Source organism: Bos indicus x Bos taurus, chromosome 2, assembly GCF_003369695.1.
Source record: "Bos indicus x Bos taurus breed Angus x Brahman F1 hybrid chromosome 2, Bos_hybrid_MaternalHap_v2.0, whole genome shotgun sequence".
Taxonomy (NCBI): Eukaryota; Metazoa; Chordata; class Mammalia; order Artiodactyla; family Bovidae; genus Bos; species Bos indicus x Bos taurus.
In genome coordinates, this window is record NC_040077.1 from 120310924 (window position 1) to 120329520 (window position 18597).

At 54.2% G+C, this 18597-nt stretch overlaps 1 protein-coding gene across 4 annotated transcripts in view; it reads right to left on the reverse strand.

The window, feature by feature from the left end:
- Positions 1-18325, reverse strand: part of ZNF362 (zinc finger protein 362) — a 40657-nt gene extending 22332 nt beyond the window's left edge. The window contains exons 1-2 of one of the 4 annotated variants that reach the window (XM_027516556.1): positions 18148-18325; positions 3913-4037 (exon numbers count right to left, since the gene is read on the reverse strand). In XM_027516556.1, the coding sequence (XP_027372357.1) occupies positions 3913-3950 (38 nt within the window). In that variant the 5' untranslated portion in view covers positions 3951-4037; positions 18148-18325. Of the gene's footprint in view, positions 1-3912; positions 4038-15787; positions 16794-18147 lie in introns of those variants that run through there. The other 3 variants (XM_027516553.1, XM_027516567.1, XM_027516575.1) reach the window with 3 other exon arrangements.
- Positions 18326-18597: the final 272 nt, after the last annotated feature.

Consider the following 18597-nt stretch of genomic DNA (forward strand, 5'->3'; position numbering starts at 1 on the left):
TTTGGGTCTGAGTCTGGCCAGGTGGGAATCAGAGTGCCCTCCTCTTGGGTGGCTGGGCAGCTCTAAAAGCCCTCCTGTTTCCGCCACCCACAAACACCAAGCTGCCCTTCTCTCTACCCATCCAACACAGCCCATCCCTCACAACCCAATACCAGCACTTCCTGCCTGGAGTTCTCCCTGACTGCTCCAGGTCCCTGGATCATCTCCTTTCAAAGAAAGACCTCAACCCAGTAAAATCAGTGAGGAGGCTGCCATTTACTAAGTACCCACCTTGTGCCAGGCACACTGACACTAAAAGGCAGGTACACTCCTCATCCCCACTTTACAACTGAAGTTCAGAGAGGTAGAGTGACTTGGTCAAGGTCACACAGCAAGTAAGCAGGGAGCTGAGATCCCCACTCTGATCTGCCCGACTCCCAGCGTCCAGCTCATCAGTCCCTCCAGCTGTTCGGAGGAAGGACAAAGCATCCTGACTAGGATTGTGGACAGGCCCTGTGTTAGGATGGCATGGCACCCACTACCCTTCCATTCAGAAGTCTCAGACCTGTCCCTCCCCTGCTGTTGTCCACTGGGGAAAATGTGAAGTCATCTGAACTGTAGAGCCAGGGTAGGGAGGCTCCAGGGCTGAGGGAAAGGGGAGCTGGGGAGCTGCCTCAGAGAGGACTGGGAATTGAAGACACCTGTCTCATTCAGCTTGGCATCATCAGTGCCTAGGCCCAAAGGTGATCAACAATGTGAGTTGCGGGATAGAATGAATAAATGAAGGAATAAATAATCAGATTCATTTTAAAGGCAATCCCACACAATTATCCACCACCGCTGATGGTGTACAATGCCCTCTGTACCCAGCAGCATTCTCACCAGAGCCCCAGGAATCTGGGAAGATCTGCACCCCCATTTCGCCAAGGAGGAAGCTAGGCCACCACCAGGGAAGCACTTGCTCCTGGCCACACAGATGGGAAAACAGAAGCAAGCACTGCCCTGCAGTGTTGGGCATCGGCAATCTGAACCTCTGTTTTTCTCATCTGTAAAATGGGATTGACAGAGGCCCCTGTGCCTCTTTCCTGCCCTGGCCCAGTGCTCTGCCCACTGTACCCAACCATTCCTTGGACTGGTCCAGGGGAACTGTCCTCTCCTCCTCTTGAGTTTGATGCCAAGTCCAGGCTTCCCAAAGCTCCTCACTGGTCAGGGAGGTAGGGGGTCCCATAGCTGGGATAGAGCATCCTCTCTGCCACTTATCAGACCCCTGATCAGGAAGGGAACCACCCCTAACCCTGGACAAGAAGCAGGGTCTGCCCTGGGTCATGGAATCTGATCCACACAGCATTCACTCCTCTGTGTCCTTCTCGGGCTGGGCTTAAGGAACTCCATGATTTGGTCAATGCTCCAGATCCTGGTGTATGTCTACCTGTGTTAGCTGAGGGAAGACAGGCAGGGGGAGGAGTGGATTTTCTGAGCCCTTATTGAGGGCCCGACTCATTGCCAGACGCACATCAAGAGCATCTCACATGAGCCCCTCAACAAACCTTCAAGGTGAGTGTGCGTCTGTGCAGTCCTAGGACCTGCAAGACAGGGTGGGAAGGTGACCGGGGCCAAGCTAAGCCACGCAGACCTTATGTTGAGAGAGATTTTAAGCAGGATAGAGATGGCTGGATATCTGCTTAGGACAGGTGTACAAGGCAAAAGGGCATCCAGGTGGAGGCAACAGTTTGAGCAGACATGGAGCAGGTTTGGGACAGTGAGCAGCTACCCACTAACACCAAAGAGAGCTGGAGAGTGGTGAAGTGGGGAGAGACGGAGGCCAGCCAGCAGCATCCTGAAGGCTATGCTAGTGGTTGGGAAGGAATGCTGTCTGTGAGGAGGCATCAGGGAGTGTGCTGGGCGGGGCAGCCAGGTATCTCAGAGGACCAAGGTCAGCAGGTGGAGCCTGAGGACAGCACCGGGGGACAGAAGAACCGGAGACAGAGGAGGCTGAGTGTCCAGGCCAGACGGGCAGAAGAGACATGCTGGCAGTCAGGCAGGACATGCAGACTAGGCTTCAAAGCTCTAGACAGAAGCCAAGACTCTGGGCGGTGGGCCCCAAGGTACACACCCCTGATCCTTGCAGTAGGGCGAGCAAGGTGTCATTTTATTTTTCTTGCTCAAAAAGGTGAAAAAGTCAGATGGGTCAATGAAACACCTTCTAGAGCCACCCGCCCGCCCATCCACCCATCCACTGGTTCTGGATACATCCTCTGGGCCAAACTGGGGACTGGTGCTGGGGAATCGAAGGCAAAGAGAAGAGCCCTGTCCTCTGGGGGCCCCGAGCTAAGTGGAGGAAACAGACACATGACCCACAAGCTTCTGTGAAAAGAAAGAATTTTGGGCTATGAAACCTGCCACATGCCACCAGGGACCTCCATGTGGTTAAAGCCAGTGGGCCACCTCCCAGTCCTATCTTTCATGGCCTCCCAGCCACCCTGACCCTTGGAGATCAGTGCTATGAGCCCTGGGTTCCACATCTTCTCAGTCTCTTTCCCAGCTTGCACCTCCACAGCCTAGGCTTCTCAGGGTGAGCGGGAGCCTCCTCCTTCCACTGGCCCCAGTCCCTGGATGGTCCATCCACTCCAGGACTTTAAATACCAGAAAATCCCCAGGTCTGCACCCCTAGACCTGGCTGCCCCCTGAAGATCCAGGACCACCTTCCAGTTACCTCCCTGACCGCTCATGGGCTGTTCAGTCTGGAGTTGGCCTTCCCCTGGGATAAGTAAACCCTCTAGCCATCCCCTCTGAGTAGGGCATCCCAACCTGCCCAGGTGCTCCTGCCACAGACCCTGACCTCCCCGTTCCCAGTTCAGACCCACCACCAGCCACGTCCCCGGGATTCCATTTCCAAACTGAGATCCACTGCATCCTCTTCACAAGTCCTAGCTACTGTCCCCTCATCTGGACCATGGAACAACCTGCCTTAGTTGGAGCCCAGGGCACCCAGGTTCAAATCTTGGCTCCAAAACACTAGCTGTGTGATCTTGGGCAAGTCACTTGTTCTTACCCCCCAAGTCAGGGATGAGCAGGATGCAAAGAAAGGATCAGAGAGGACTTCCCAGCAGAGGTGATACGTGCTTTGGGTCTTAAAGGATGAGTGGAAGTTAGCCAGGCAAAGAAGGAGTGGGGAACATTGCTGGTGGAAGCAGCAGTCTTAACAAAAGTCCCAAGGTGAGAAACAGCATGGTGTGGGAGGGCAGCTAAAGTGATCAGCGTGGACGTGAGACAGGACATGAGGCTGAAGCCATTGGCCACTGCTAGACCTAGAAAGGCAGTTCCTGAATTCGAGGCCTGGGGTCTAGACTTGAAGAAGTTGGGTAATGGGACAGAATCTGTGGTTTAGAAAGGCCCCTCTGCCTGCTGAGCGTAGGTGGGACTGGAGAAGCCAGGAGAGGCAGCAGTGGGAGGGAACCGGTTGAAGGTCCCCAGGGAATAGAATGGAGGTGAGAGGCAGGAGCTACCCTGGGCAAGGGAGGAGAATGACCAAGGAGGCCTGGCTATTTGCTTAGAGCTAGAGACCAAGGAAGCATGCAGGTTGCCCCCCAGCACCACGGTGTGGCCTGGGAGGTCCCCTGGATACCAACGCAGACAGACAGAGTCACAGGAACATGCAGACAGACAGCACCAAACTCCGACAGACACAGATCTGTGATCCCAAACATGAACAGATGGGGACACAGCAGCTCCCGTGAGCGGGACCCCACAACCTCCAGGACAGAGTCACAGGTGGATGCTATGACAGGAGGGTGGGGGCACAAAGCCCCCAAGCAGACCCAGAGGGAGGCGGTGAGGGGCACTCAGGGGAGTTGGGATGAACACGATGCCTCAGTCACCCAAAGAACAAACCCCTCATTGACAGGTTTCAACCTGGAATCACAGGCTCCTTACCTAGAGTGTCCTTTCCCACTTGGTGAACTTCTACTCATCCTTCAAGACCCAGCTCAAGTGTTCCCTCTTCTACGGAGCTTTCCCTGAACCCCCAGTCAGTCACTCCTCTGTGTTCCCAACAGCACCTTGTATATGGGAATAACAATAACAGTAATAATAAAAATGGCAGCTACTACTGATTTCAACACCTATTAAGTGCCAGGCACTGTGCTGAGTATGTTGCACGCATCATGTCACCGTGAGACAGGCACCTAACAGAAAAGGAAGCTGCAGCTCAGAGAGGTCGGCCAATTTGCCCAAAGTCACACAGCTAGCAAGTGATGGAGTTAGGACGCCACCCAGATCTGGTGCAGCAGTGCAGGGGTGGTTGCATTCTGGTGCAGTCATGTTTCCCTGGGTGACTTCCCCACCAGACTGAGCTCTGTACACAGGTAGACCTGGTGCTCATTCACTTCTGCCATTCCAGCATCTAGTCCAAGGTGGTCTCAGAAACTCTTTGCAGAATGAGAAAGTACAATATCAACCATCTTTTCCTGAACATTTACAGTAGGCCAAGAAAGGTATCAGGGCATTTAATAGCCATTACTTAACTGTTGCAATAGACCCATTGTACGTATGAGAAAACTGAGGTCCAGAGAGGTTAAGTAACTTGCCTGAGGTCACAGAGCTGAGTCTGGATCGCAAACCAAGTCAGTCCATCACGCTTTCCCAGGAGGGTGGCCCCTGAGGGCAGCCTAGCAAGCTCCACAGAGAGGAACTAGGGGCAGGGGCACTGAGGAAGGGTTACACCAGGTGCCAGGCCCTCCCACCTGGGGAGGTTCAGGCCTAGACAAACAGTCGCAAAGAAAATGGGGCAGCCCAAGGGGAAGGCGATTAGCTTTGCCCACTGCAGAACAGAGGGTATATTTAAGCAACTTTTGTCCCACCCACCCCATCCCCAGGCCAGTCCAGATACGTTAAAAAATGAGATTTGCCCAGACCCCATGGCCACCAGGGAACTAGTTCCCAACAAGCAAATGGGAGAGAGCAGGACCCAAAACTGTCCAGATACTATGATTACAAAGAGGCAAAAATAAAAACCTGCGTCAGAAAAAGCAAGCTGCGGGGAACCACGCCCAGAGGGAGGCTGGCAGTGCTGGGGGAGGCAGCTGGAGCTAACCTGGTTTTTTTGTCTTTGTTTCTCTGATTTCCAAATACTCTGCAATGTTGTTGTTGCTTTTATAATGAAAACAATAAATTTATTCTTTAAAAAAGGAGAGAAAGAAAGTGGTTGGTAGCCGGAGGGAGGGGTGGAACGACAGACAAGCGTCTGGAGGCAGCGGGGAGCAGGTGGGATCAGGGTCAGTGATGGTGGGTGCTCAGCTGATAGCCACATGCTGAATCCCGCACAGGCCCCATCCTCCAGGCACACAGGACCGGGGCGGGGGGGTGGGTGTCCTGGCAGGTGTTGGCCAGGATCCATCCGGGAGTATTTCTACCACCTTCCTTGCCCTGGTACCGGCCCCCTTCTGCTCTGGCCTCAGCTATTCCAAGAGCCTCCTCCGAGGGACCCTCACCTCTACCCACGCCTCCCATACTGTTCTCCTATTGCAGTCCCTCTGCTGTTTCTAAAATACAAATCAGATCACAACATTGCCCTCATGAGAATCTTCAACATTCCCCTCATGAGAATCTTCAATGGCTCCCTCGTTCCTTCCAGACCAGGTCTTTGGACTCCTGAGGCCTTCCGTGACTGGCCTCTGCTGACCTCTTTGGCCTCACTGGCTCTTTCCACCTTCTGCTCTCCCCAGCCAGACCAAGGGCTTCCCCGGTGCTCCACTTCCCTTCTCACTTCCTCACCTTTCCCTGGAACTCTCTGCCTTCCCCTATTTCACTGGTTAACTACAACTTACTCCTTAGGCCCAAGTTTAAAGGCCACTTCCTCCTGGAAGCCTTCTGGGACTGCGAGGCTATGTTGGGCGCCGCGAGGCTATGTTGGGCGCCCCTCTTCTCTGTTCCCTCTGTGCCCTGCATTTCCATCATCAGACACCTGTCATTCCATTTTCTGTCTGTTTTCTCATCCATCTCTGCAGTTGGACATGCTCTCTGTCAGGGCACAATAGAGGCTGAGTCATTTACCTTTAAGCCAAAAAGTACCTGATAAATGTTTGAATGAATGAATAGTCTAAGTAGAGGGAACTGAAAGTGTCATGGCCTAGATAGAGGAAAGTCCCCTCCCCCTCCTCTGAGTCCCCGCCACCCACTATGGCACTATGTTGTCCCCTGTGTTATACTCTTCCCTATTTCCTGTATCTTAAGCCCTATCTTCCTAACTGATCTGAGAAGAGACTGTGTGCTGTAGACTGCTGCTGCTGCTAAGTCACTTCAGTCGTGTCCAACTCTATGCGACCCTGTAGACGGCAGCCCACCAGGCTTCCCCGTCCCTGGGATTCTCCAGGCAAGAACACTGGAGTGGGTTGCCATTGCCTTCTCCAATGCAGGAAAGTGAAAAGTGAAAGTGAAGTCGCTCAGTCGTGTTTGACTCTTAGCGACCCCATGGACTGCAGCCCACCAGGCTCCTCCATCCATGGGATTTTCCAGGCAAGAGTACTGGAGTGGGGTGCCATTGCCTTCTCAGTGCTGTAGACTAGCAGACCCAAAAAAGTTATTAACAGCTAATAAACATAGAACTGGTTCTGCTTCCCTAGCAGCGAAAATTAAATGAGCTTCACATGTTAAAATAGCAAAAAGCAAGAAGAACATGGTAATGCTCAATGCTGGTAAGGGTATGGTGAAATTGGCACTCTCCTGCATTATTTCTGGGAGTGTAAATTGGAAGTCATTTCTGAAAACAATCTGGCAATAATGTGTCATGAGCTCTATAAAAATGTTCAAACTTCCTGGTCTAGCGATCCTATTCTTGGTCATCTGTCCCTAGAAAATATAGACAAAATTTTATGCACAAAGCTGTTTGCTTCAGTGGGGTTTGTTTTTTTTTTTTTTTCCAGTAGCAAAAATCTGGAAAAACCAAAATTTTAAACAACAGGGGGATGGCTCTGTAAATCATGTTACACAGTGACACAGGCTATAGTCATTGATAATAGCCAATGTTTACTGGCATTGTAATGACTCATTTTACATTCATATTGACCTCACAAAGATCTGAGGCACAGAGAAATTAGGTAACTTGCCCAAAGTCATGCAGTGTGTGTGTGATCTGAACTCAGAAAGTCAGGCTCCGAAGCTCATGCTCTCCACCCTGACACTAGATCCATTAGAAAGGATTAAAACCACCCTGCAGTCATTTAGAAAACACTTGTGATGCAACAATAATGGGAGTGGGGGGAGAATTTGAAATTATTTGTATAGATAGAGCAATGACATCTATATAAAAACCAGGTGCTGGAAGAAAAGATAGGAAGGAAATACCAAAATACTAGCACTGTGTGTTTCGGGCTTGGGGTGGGGACAGAAATGGGGGTAGGTTTTGGTTTACTTCATTTCTCTATTCTTGACTTTTCTGCAGTGTGGCTACATGACTTTTTAAGGAATATTTTTAATAACACTAACAGTTCAGCCAGCTTTGGCCAAGCAAGACACCCCAGCCCCCGCCTATGGTCCCATTAGGATTCTGGCCTCAGGCCCTGCAGGTTTACCCAGGAGACCTGAGCTCAGAGAGGGCCAGGAGCTTGTTCAAAGGCCCACAGTAAGCCTCGAGCCCCACTCCAGACCCAAGCCAGGAGTGCAGTCAGAAAGGGATTCCTCTTTCCTATCTGGGGACTTTGGAGCCAAAGTCAGACAAAGGAAAGCCTGTCTACTTTCTCACTCACTCTCCTGTTTAAAATCCTTATTGGGTTGCCATAACTTTGGGAACACAGTTCAAACTCTCCAGGGTGGCCCAGAGGCCTTTGTTAAGGAGGCCTTGCTGGTCACATGCATCCGGACAGGTACATCCCTACAGCATCCCTCCCTCCAGCCTCACTACACTACTCTCAGGTTCCCAAAACAAACTGCTCTCATGCCACCGTGACTTTGCACAGGCTCTGCCCTTCCATGTGGGGGCCATCACCCAGCGGGAACCTTGTCAGATACCCATCAACCATCAGGAGTTAGGTGAGGTGTCACTGCCTAGAGGAAACCCTCCTGATCACCACCCCGGTCCTAGGCTCTATTTGCAGCCTCTCCCCTGAGCTCTTGCAGTGTCCTGGGCTCCTCCTCCACTGCAACCAAAGCACTGATCCCACTACCTTAGAACTGCCTGGTGACTTATCTGCCCGAGCCCCAGGGTGGCTGTGAGCTTCCCAAGATCAGGGCTTGAGTCTGGTTCTTGGCTGAGCAACTTCCTGGACAACCCTATACTGGGACTCAGCAGCACAGCCCACTAGGGCTCTTCCTTCAGGTCTCAGCTGAAGGTCACTCTCTGACCCTCTCCTGTTATACACACCCCATGGCCCTTTACACTTCCCCTCCCCTGCCTCTGTATCTTGGCTCTAAACATCCCCCTCCCCACCGCTGCTACCCTTGAACACAGGGTTGAGAACCTGCCACAACCCCAGAGCCTTGCACGGGACGCACAGTAGGTGCTTAAGTGCCTAGTTCACCCTAGCTGCTCAACAGATGTTCACTGAAGAAACACATGGGAGGAGGGGATGTGTCCATGTGGGCCTCAAAGATGGGGACATTTGCCAGGAAAGCGAGAGAGCAGAGGGAGAGCATTCCAGGCAGAAACCACGGATGCAAAGACATGGGAAAAGCTGCTTGCTTCTTAGGACAGCAGTGTGTTCAAAAATATGTCCCCTGCCCCAGACAGGGGGCTTCCCCAGTGGTTCATTGGTAAAGAATCTGCCTGCAATGCTGGAGATGCAGGTTTGATCCCTGGGTCAGGAAGATCCCGGGAACTGACAGCCCACTCTAGTACTCATGCCTACAGAATCCCATGGACAGAGGAACCTGGCAGACTACAGCCCATAGAGTCACAGAGTGGACACAACTGATCTGAAGTGACTCAGCATGCAGGCATGCCCCAGAGAGGGGCAACAAGGTACTGCTGGGGTAGGGCTGGGCTAGGGGTAGGGGTGCTCCTGAGAAGATGAGCTCATCCCACTGAGGGATGAACAAAGACTGCATGAAGGGAAGGGGAGATGTCAAGAGAGATGCCAACGAAGGGCAGGCTGGCTGGGAAGAACTGTATGTGCAAAGGCCCTGAGGCAGGAAAGCACCCAGCGTCATGTTGGTCTGGTGTGAGCCCAGTGTGGCTTCTCACGGGCTTCCCAGGTGGTGCAGTGGTAAAGAATCCACCTGCCAATGCAGGATGCAGGAGGCACAGGTTCAATCCTGGGTCGGGAAGATCCCCTGGAGGAGGAAATGGCAATCCACTCCAGCATTCTTGCTTGGAAAACCCCATGGAGAAAGGAACCTGGAGAACTTACAGTCATAGGGTCTACAAGAGCCCAGTGTAGGAATTCGCAGGGGAAGGAGGGAAAGGTAGCCAGGGCAATTCACAAAGGGCCAGAGTCCCAGGCTTAGACACTTAGATGAAAGGCCATGTGGGGCCATGTTCAGGGGTCCCTGAGCTGAGAAAGGCCATGGTCAAGGTTTTCAGTAGACAGGTCATCATGGGGCCAGGAGGATGGCCTGCATGGACAAGCAGGAGTTGGTCTAGGAGAAAGAGAAGCTGAAGTTTCCTGTCTTCCCAGCACCTTGAGACCCCATTCCCACGACCCCTCTGCCCTCCATATGCCCCTACTCTACACAGCCCGGAGTCCCGAGTCCCAGCTGCTGCACCCCACCCCATCCCCAAGACCCAGGCCAGCCTCGGAAACTTGCTCCTGGGAACTTCCTGTGAGGAACTAGGCTCCCGAGGGTCCTGGATCCAATTAGGCTGGGTTTCCGCAGCCCTGCAGGGCTGGGAAGGGCTGTTTTCATTGTGAGGCTGGGGCTGATCAGAGCAGAAGGGGGCTGCTGTCTGCGCCCTGGTCAGTGGGAGCTGGGATGCTGCACCCTCCCCTCCCAGTCCCCCCTCTCCCACGATCGGCCACTCAGACACCCAGGGTGGTAATCCCCTCTGGGAGCCCCAGCATCTCTGCCAGGGAACGGGCCATGACTGCCTTCTCAGGGCTGAGAGGACATTCTGCAGGCTTTGAACCCATGCCCTCCTCTGCTGCCACGTCCCCTGTGGACCCCCAGCTCCCATCCCCAGTGGGAACTCCTTCTGCCGGTGTGAAATGACCATAATAATAAGTCACTGAGCGCTTCTTCCATCCCAGGCACCGTTAGGTGCTTTACAAGCATTTCTCACTCAGGCTCCTAATGACCCCTGTGAGGTGGATGCTGTGCACATTTTGAAATATAACACACATTCAGGAAGATGCCTGGAACAAAAATGAGCAACTTGACGACTTATTACAAAGCCCACATCCAGGGTGCCCCAAAGCCCCCACCCATGTCTATTCAACACGTCTATTCAAAGTCCCCCACACCCCACAAAGATTCCACCCTGCTGGCTTCTACCGCAATCTCTCCCTTGCCTGTCTGGGTTCATGAATGAGACTTGGAGAGGATGTAACTTGCCAACCATGCAGCTGGTGGGGGCAGAGGGAGCCCCTTCTGTCCACTCACTGTGTGACCTTTAGCAAGTCCATTTCCTCTCTGGGCCTTTGTTCCTTCCTCTATAAAACAAAGAGATGCAACTAAACCACAGCCTGGGTTCTTGGACCCTCTGAGGGGCAATGTGGCCACTGAGTATTGAAAGTACAGATTCTGGAACAAGACAAGGTCAAAGCCACAGAGACTGTTACCGAACTGGGATGATCACAGTATCTCCTCAGCATTGCTGTGAGGATCTGATGAGTTAATAGGTATAACATCTTTAGAACAGAGCCTGGTCTGTGGTAAGGATTCCGTGGTGGCTGCTAACATTTTGCTATGAGGTTCTCCAAGGCACATGGGAGCCTTTCCTAACCTTCTGAAGACTCCTGGAAATGGGACCAACCAGAGATGTCAACTGGGCTGGGGGCAGGGGGCGGGGTGCAGTTTCTCAGGACCCACAGGGCTGCCCGGTGGCCTGGTAGAGAGCCAAGTCTGGGATTAGCTCAGAGCAAGAGCCAGCTGCTGAACCCCAGCTGCGGCCTGGCCCCCAGGAGCTTTCTAGATAGGTCCTTGGGGGTCCCAGGCTGGGAACCCCCAGCAGGTGATCACAGCCTGTACTGGGACTGTATCTCAGGACTCCTCGGGGGCAGCCTGTGGGGCAGGAAAGATGGGGCCCAAGGCTGGCGTGGCAGCCTGCAAAGTGAGCCCTGAGCCGCGAAGGGAGGGCTGGGCTGATCAGAGAGAGGGATGGGTTGGGTCTGGGCTGGACATGTGGGTGGGAGGGTCAAGGCCACGGAAGACCTAGCACAAGCCCCGGCAGACCAGGCCCACCTCCCCCAGGTCTCAGGGCCACCACCCTCTCCGTGGTCCTTGACTTCCCACCTCGGGGCCTTCACTCCGGCTCTTCCCTCCGCCTGGAATGCCCTCACCCGGAAAACTTCAAGCCAGATCACTTCATCCCTGAAGCACCTCTCCCCTATACACACCATCATCATCACTGGTTACAGTAAATGTAAAAGCACTAAGCTATAGGACAGCCCTCGTCATAGGAAAGTGGTTCCTTTCCAGCAGGTAATGGAAAGTCTGTAATCATATCCTCAGCTGTGTTTGCCTCAAGTCTCCAGACCAGGGCAGGGACGACATCGGTCCCCCCCACTGGTGTCCCCAGCATCGAGCAGGGGGCCTGGTACACAGTAAGTGCTCGAGAAGCATTGATGAGTGAAGGCGGGAGGTCCAGGCAGGCTGCAAGCAGATCTGGGTGGGGCATGGGCACACGTGAGTGCACAGGTGTGCGGGAGGGATCCTGGCCAAAGGATGTAAGGCCCGTGTAAGATGCACTGACGTGTAAAACACACGTGTGCAAGATTATGGCTGCGTGTAGGTGATCAACACAGCATGCACATGAGCGTGGAAGGACCTGAGCAGGGGCAGGCAGGCGGCCGTGTGTGGGTTCCTGGGAGGTACACGTGGGTATATGACTACCGTGTGTAATCCGTGGGTGGCAGGAGTGCATGCCTGTATTGACGTGTGTGGACACACACTCTAGCGGACTTGTCTTCTGAATGCCCAGCTCCTATAGCCCCAGTTCAGGGCATCTCTGGTAGTGTTTCTGAAATAGCAGGGCAGCCCCTCAAACTGGCAAAAGTGGGGTAGCGGAGGTAGGGTCAAAGGTGAATGTGGAAGGACTGGGGGTGTGAATATGTGTGTGCGTGATGTCTGGAGGGTGTATCCACCCCAACCAGGTGCCCCTGCATTGAATCCCAGAAGCTAAAATGGCTAGACTGTCCCCTCAAGGAGCATGAAGCCTTTGCTCAAAGCTCAGAGATGGACTCAAATGATGAGGACTACCCCCACGGACATTCTGCCACATGGATGAGGCAGAGACAAGGCAGGATGCTGTGGGCCCCACAGCCAAATCCCAAGGCCTTCCCCACACACCGTAACACTCAACACACCACTCAGTCCCCTCCCCAAATCCTTACCAGCTTCCAGAGTCTGACCATAGTCCTGGCAGTAGGAAGCTGAACCCACAGCCCCCAACACACTTCCACGCCACCCACCTCTCAATCCCACCCAAGTCCAGGTGGGGTGCTGGGCCCTCTGCAGCCCTGTGCATCAGAGAACATTCCCCACCAAAGTGGAGATAAGGAGGGCGCTGTGACAGAGGGAGCAGCTCCCCTACCAGGGCTGTTGCTGCCTTTGACCCCAAGACACATACCATGGCAGCCAAGTGACACCTGGGGAGAGGAAAGCCTACCAGGCAAGGCACCCAGAGGCGTGGGTGGCCCTGGACAAGGCCCACACCTCTCCTTTCCCGCTGCAGTCTCCCCAGTGGACAGACTGAGGTTTGGCTGGCTAATCTGTGAGGTCTGCCTCTTCAGTTAACATGTGACTTTAGATCGAGTGGTTCTCCGAGGACTGGGTACATATGGGGCTACATGGAGATGTCACTGTCCTGTTGCCTTAAGTACACCAAGCCTGTCCAATACCCTGGACCAGGGCCAAGCGCGATGCTACAGGGACAGGAGGGGCTAGGGAGGCATGTATGCTTGGTGCCAGGTCACACATACACCACCAGGCACCGGGTGGCCTGCCCCCAGGGAGCTCACAACCCAGTGGGGAGAAAGAAGCTGCTGAAGTCACAAAACAACAAGGTCAGAAGCACTGGGAAACCATAACGCTAACATCACTTCCCAAGTGTTATTCACAGGGTGGGAGCAGCACTTTGCCCTCTGTAAAGATGATCTTTCCAGAAATGACGATGGTCTGACAAAGGGAGGCTGAGGGGCCTGGTCAGGAGGGAACTCCCCATCACTCTAGTAGAGATCAGAGGCCCTCTTGTCAAGGATGGGGGAAGGGGGTTCCCGCTCTGCAGAGGGGTCGGGTGAGTTTGGGCTTCCCCTCAACAGCTGTGGGGTTCTAAGGCGGAGTCCTGGAGTGCTGCATTCAAGTCACACAATGTGCCTGATGAGCTCTGTGGACTTGGCTGTTACCTCATGTCTCTGTGCCTCTGTTTCCTTAGCTGTAAAATGGGGGTGATAACAATGAAGATTAAGCATGTCCATGTTTACAAAGCCTTTTGGAACATGGCCTGGCACAAAGTGAGCACTCGGGGCCACTAACAAATAAGGCAGTGAAGAGCCTCTACGTAAGGGTCTAAACCCCAGATCGGGGCTTCCCTGGTGGCTCAGTGGTAAAGAATCCTCCTGCGATGCAGGAGGTTTGGGTTCGATCCCTGGGTCGGGAAGATCCCCTGGAAAAGGAAATAGCAACCCACTCCAGTATTCTTGCCTGGAGAATTCCATGGACAGAGGAGCCCGGGGGGCTGCAGTCCACAGGGTAGCAAAGAAGTGGATAAAACTTAGCGACTAGACAGCAACAAAAAACCCCAGATTGGATCAAATGCAGACTCCAGTGTCAAAGGTTCTGAGTCAGAAAGCTTCTCAGATGCCAAGTTCTGAGATTGGAAGAGACTGGGATTCTTAGATCCTGTGATTTAATCATCTCATTATTTCCTGACAACAGCCTGGAGCCTCCCAGGGGAGAGAAGGGCAGAGAGCTCGGTGTCACTTCATCTCCCAGGAGCCGCCCCGCTGCAGGGCTTCCGCCACACCTGGGCTCCCTGGCATCTCCTCACCTCCATCAAAGCCACAGCCACCCCACACTAGACCCACCTGCCCACTCACCTGCATGGGGTTTAAGCACCTGCCAGCCGTGCAGACAGGCAAGAAGTGCAAATAAATACAGGAAGAAGTTTCAGATACTGGTAAGAGCTGCAAGGGATGATGTGGCCATGAGTGACAGTGGGAAGCTGTTACGGAGCAGGTGGCCAGGGAAGCCCCAACTGAGTCAAAGCCGGTGAAACAAGAAGGCACCAGCCATGCAAGCATTCTAGGTTTGGGTGGATGTGCAAAGGCCCTGTCAATAGGCTTTGTAAATTCAAGCTGCAGAAAGAAAGTTGGTCTGGCTGAACATGGTGAGACTGGGAGATAGGGGAGCTGAGATGGAGGGGCGGGCAGGCCCAGACCATAAAGGGCCTTGTGTGATGTCCTCGGTCACGTCCAACTCTTTGTGAACCCAAGGATTGTAGCCTGCCAGGCTTCCCTGTCCATGGAAGTCTCCAGGCAAGAACACTGGAGTGGGTTGCCATTTCTTCCTCCAGGGGATCTTCCTGGCCCAGGGACTGAACCTGTGTCTCTTGAGTCTCCTGCATTGCAGACAGATTCTTTACCACTGCGCCACTTGGGAGGCTCATAAAGGGCCTTGTAGGCCCCTAAAGGACACTGGGTTTTTGGTCTTTGAAATGCTTAGGAAATATGAGAAGAGTTTCAGCAGGGGAATGACAAGGTTAAACAAGGTTTTCAGGGTCCCCAGATCACTGGGCTCATTCTGAAACCATAATGGTTTTCAAAATCAAGGCAGGGCCTGAATTAGTAATCAACAATCCTTCTTGATACACACCAAGCTCTTATCACGTGCCTGGCCAGGGCAGGGAGAGGTCGTAGACACTCTTGTGGTGGTTCCCAACAAGCCATGAGTCATAGAGATTACCCCATTTTACAGATCAAGAAGTAGAGGCTCGGAGAGAATAATGTGCCCAAAGTCGTACAAGCCATATACCACGCTGTGACAAAAAAAAAAAAGGATCTTGGTCCCAGCACCCAGATTCACCATCACAAGAGTATTTTCAAGCCTCTACTTCTCAGACAGACCTTCCCTGAGAACTCATGTGGCACCACAAATACTGCCTGAGCTAGTGCTTTCTGCACCCTACTGGCTTTGGAGCCCTCGAAGACTGTACTTGTATATCACATGGCTGTCCAACCCGGACTAGGGAAGCTGGGGATTGAATGGAGGGATGGACAGATGGACGGGTGATGAATGACTACTGAAATGGCTAACCAATAAATTAACAAATGTACAATGAAAGAATAAAGGAATAATCTAGCAAACGAATGAATGAACTAATGGGTGGAGATGAAGGAAAGAAGGGAGGGAGGGAGAAAAGAAGGAAGGGACTCACTTTACAGAAAGGCAGGGAAGCATCTGCCCACAGAAGGGCTAGAGATAGACTAGTGTTGGCCATTATAATGCCCCCGGCCCCATCACTGCAACCAGCAACCAGTCATATCCTGGGCCCAGTGGAGTCTGGTGACCAGGGAAAGTGGTTCCCTCTCCCTCTGAGTGTCTCACAGAGAAAAGAAGACAGGAAACCATGGCTCTGCTCCTAGCTGAGACCCAAATCGCTGGGTGACTTCAAGCCAGTGGCTTCCCCTCTCTGAGCCCAGATGACCTCTCCGGGCCTTACCAGCTCTGATAGTCTTAAGGGGGCAGGCTTCTACATTTTTCTTTTTTTTTTTTACACAGTCACTGAGGTCAGTAGATGAATCTGAAAAATCAAAAACTAGAAGTTAGGAAAGACACCTATCCACAAGTACCAAAATCTACCCAGGAAAAGGCTCCCCGGACAAGGAATCCAGAAGCCTGAGTTTAAGCCCTCCTCTGCCACTGCTCAACCTCTCCAAGCCTCAGTTTCCTAAGTTTTAAAATGGAGTTGAGTATCCTCACCTTGACAATTTCACCCAAATGAGTTTCTGGGAGAACCTGATGTGATAACAACCATGCTCTACACCCAGGCAGGATTATGATGTTGGGGGCAGGGGGACAAGTGAAGGCGGACATGCTCTTCCATCCCAGTCCAGTTCTGTCCAAAATGACTCTTCCAGGAGTCAACTCCCACCTCCCCTGTCACTCTGCCAACAGAGAACAGTGGAGAGAGCCCAGACGTGAAAACCTGAACATCTCTGTCTCAGATCTCCTAACTGGCAGTGTGACTTTGGGCAAGTCACTTCCCCTCTCTGGACTTCAGTTTCTCCATCTGAAAAATGCCTAGCTTAGTTCCCCTCTGGCTCAGACACACCAAGTTCTGCAGCCCTGAATCCCTAAGTCTCAGCCTTCAACCCCTGGCTCTGCCTGAATTCAGCTCACCCTGCCCAGTGGAGCCAGAACATAGGAGTGACTGGAGGGGTCTTGCCTCCAGGAGACCTTGGGGCAGGAGTTAGACAGGCTTAGGGTCCTCCTAGGACAGACAGACTTTTCCAGAAGGGCAAGACCAGGCCCAACCTGCCCAGGCGCCTTGGACAGCGCCAGCCACACCAGACCTTGTAGACCTTGAGAACCCTTCTGTAGCCTGAAAGCCAGCAAGTCCTGACCTGTCCAGAGGGATGCTCCAGGAACTTCACCCAAGTGTAAACTCCCTTCAACAGGGAGCCTCCAGGATGCAGGGCAGAGGCGGTAAGAGCACACCACAGGGAAGAGGCTCAGACCACCCCCACCACCAAACTCTCCTGCCCCTCCCCTCAGACAGGACCCACTGGGGCTGCCCGCCTGCCCCCAGCCAAACAGCCAACCACCTGAGGGCATTCACCCAGATGGTACCTACCAGGGCCAGGAGGCCCACCAGGGGAAGGGGCTCTCCGGCAGGAGCCACCCCAGCACGGAGGACAAGATTTCCGCCTACAATAGGGCCCTGGCCACCCATGAAGGAGACAGGCCCACCCCCCACCCCCACCCCCCACAGAGCTCACAGCTCTGAGGGTTGCACACTGCTCCAGGGCACGGTGGCAGACAGCAGGATTATTTCCTCATGCCAAGGGTCTTAGCTGGAAACCGGGGGCCCACTCAGAGCCCCTACTGCCAACCCTTTCCTCCAAATTTGAGAATATAGCTCCTTACATGCCTCTTCCAAAAGACATTCCCTGGTCCCCGAAACCCCCATCCCCAACCTTCCACAATCCCCCCCGCAGTTCTGAGGAAATGGGCAGTTAACTTTTCCCAAAAATCCCGCAAAGGCGGCTGGCTGGGGGGAGAAATGCGCCCCGAGATCCTTTCGCGGCATTTCACCGCCTTCCAAAAAAAAAAAAAAAAAAAAGCTTAAAAAAAAAGAAAACTTTCGGAGTTAACTTTAAATTCCCAACCCTCCCCCCCAAATCGCCCAGCGGCTTCCTTTTTTTTTTTCTTTAAAGTGCAATTGCATTGTGTCTCACCTCCCCGAAAGGCTCGCGGCTCTCGCCAAAGAAAAGGAAAAAAGCCAACCCTTCGGGTGCCCCCTCTGCTTCCAGCCGCCTCTCCCACATTCTCAGACAGTTTTATTAAAATTTTCAGACAAAAGAAAAACAAAAATGGCAGCCTGGCTTATTTTTAAAACAGGACAGGGACGCCATATTCTGCAGATCTGCAAAAAAAGGGAGAAATCCGGCACTGGCCGCTCCACCGGGCCGGCTGCAAAGTGCGCGAACCGCGCCGTTTGCAATCCGTTTATTTGCATTAAGCCCCATGAATCATTGTTTACCGGAGAATTGCAGCAGGTTTGAATAGCCCGGCTTAAGAAAACACACACACGCGCGCACACCACACACACACACGCACACTCGGAGAACAGACCAGACACGCCGCCGGAGACACTTCCTACCCCGCGCGCCGCTGTCGCCACCGCCGCTCCGGGCCGGGCCCGAGGCGCAGGCGGCCCCGGGCCCTCGGAGCGCCCCGGCCCGCGCTGACAGCGCCCGCGCCCCGGCCGGCCCCCCGCCCGCAACTCGGCGCAACTTTCCCGCGGGCGAGTGCCCGCTGCCGCCGGGCCCGCTCCCCGCGCCCCGGGCCCGCACGGACCTGGCTGTGCTGGCGGCGGCTCCGGGACGCGGCCGCAGCCCCGCGCCCGGCGGCCCGAGCAGGGCCGGGCTGGGGCTCCGGCTCCGGGCTCCGGCTCCGGCTCGGTGCGGAGCCGCGCGCAAACCTTCCGGGTCGCCTGCTGTTCACTTCTGGGTTCTGCAAGCGCCGAGGCGGCGGCGGCGGCGGCGGGAGGCTGGGTCTGCAGCGCCGCGCGGCCCCCCGTGCGCTCGGCGAGCCCCCGCGCCAGGCGCCCGGCTCCGGGGGGGCCGCGTCGGGCCCCCGCCTCTCCAGCTGCGCAGCCCGTCCGGCCCCGGGGGCTCCCGCGAGTGGGCAGCGCCGGGCTCCGGCGACGGCGCGCGAGGGGAGGGGGCCGGGCGGGGGGCGGGGGCGGGCCGCGCGCTGGGGGCCCCGCTCGGGCCCCGGGGCCTCGTCTCGAGCTCGCCGCCGCCG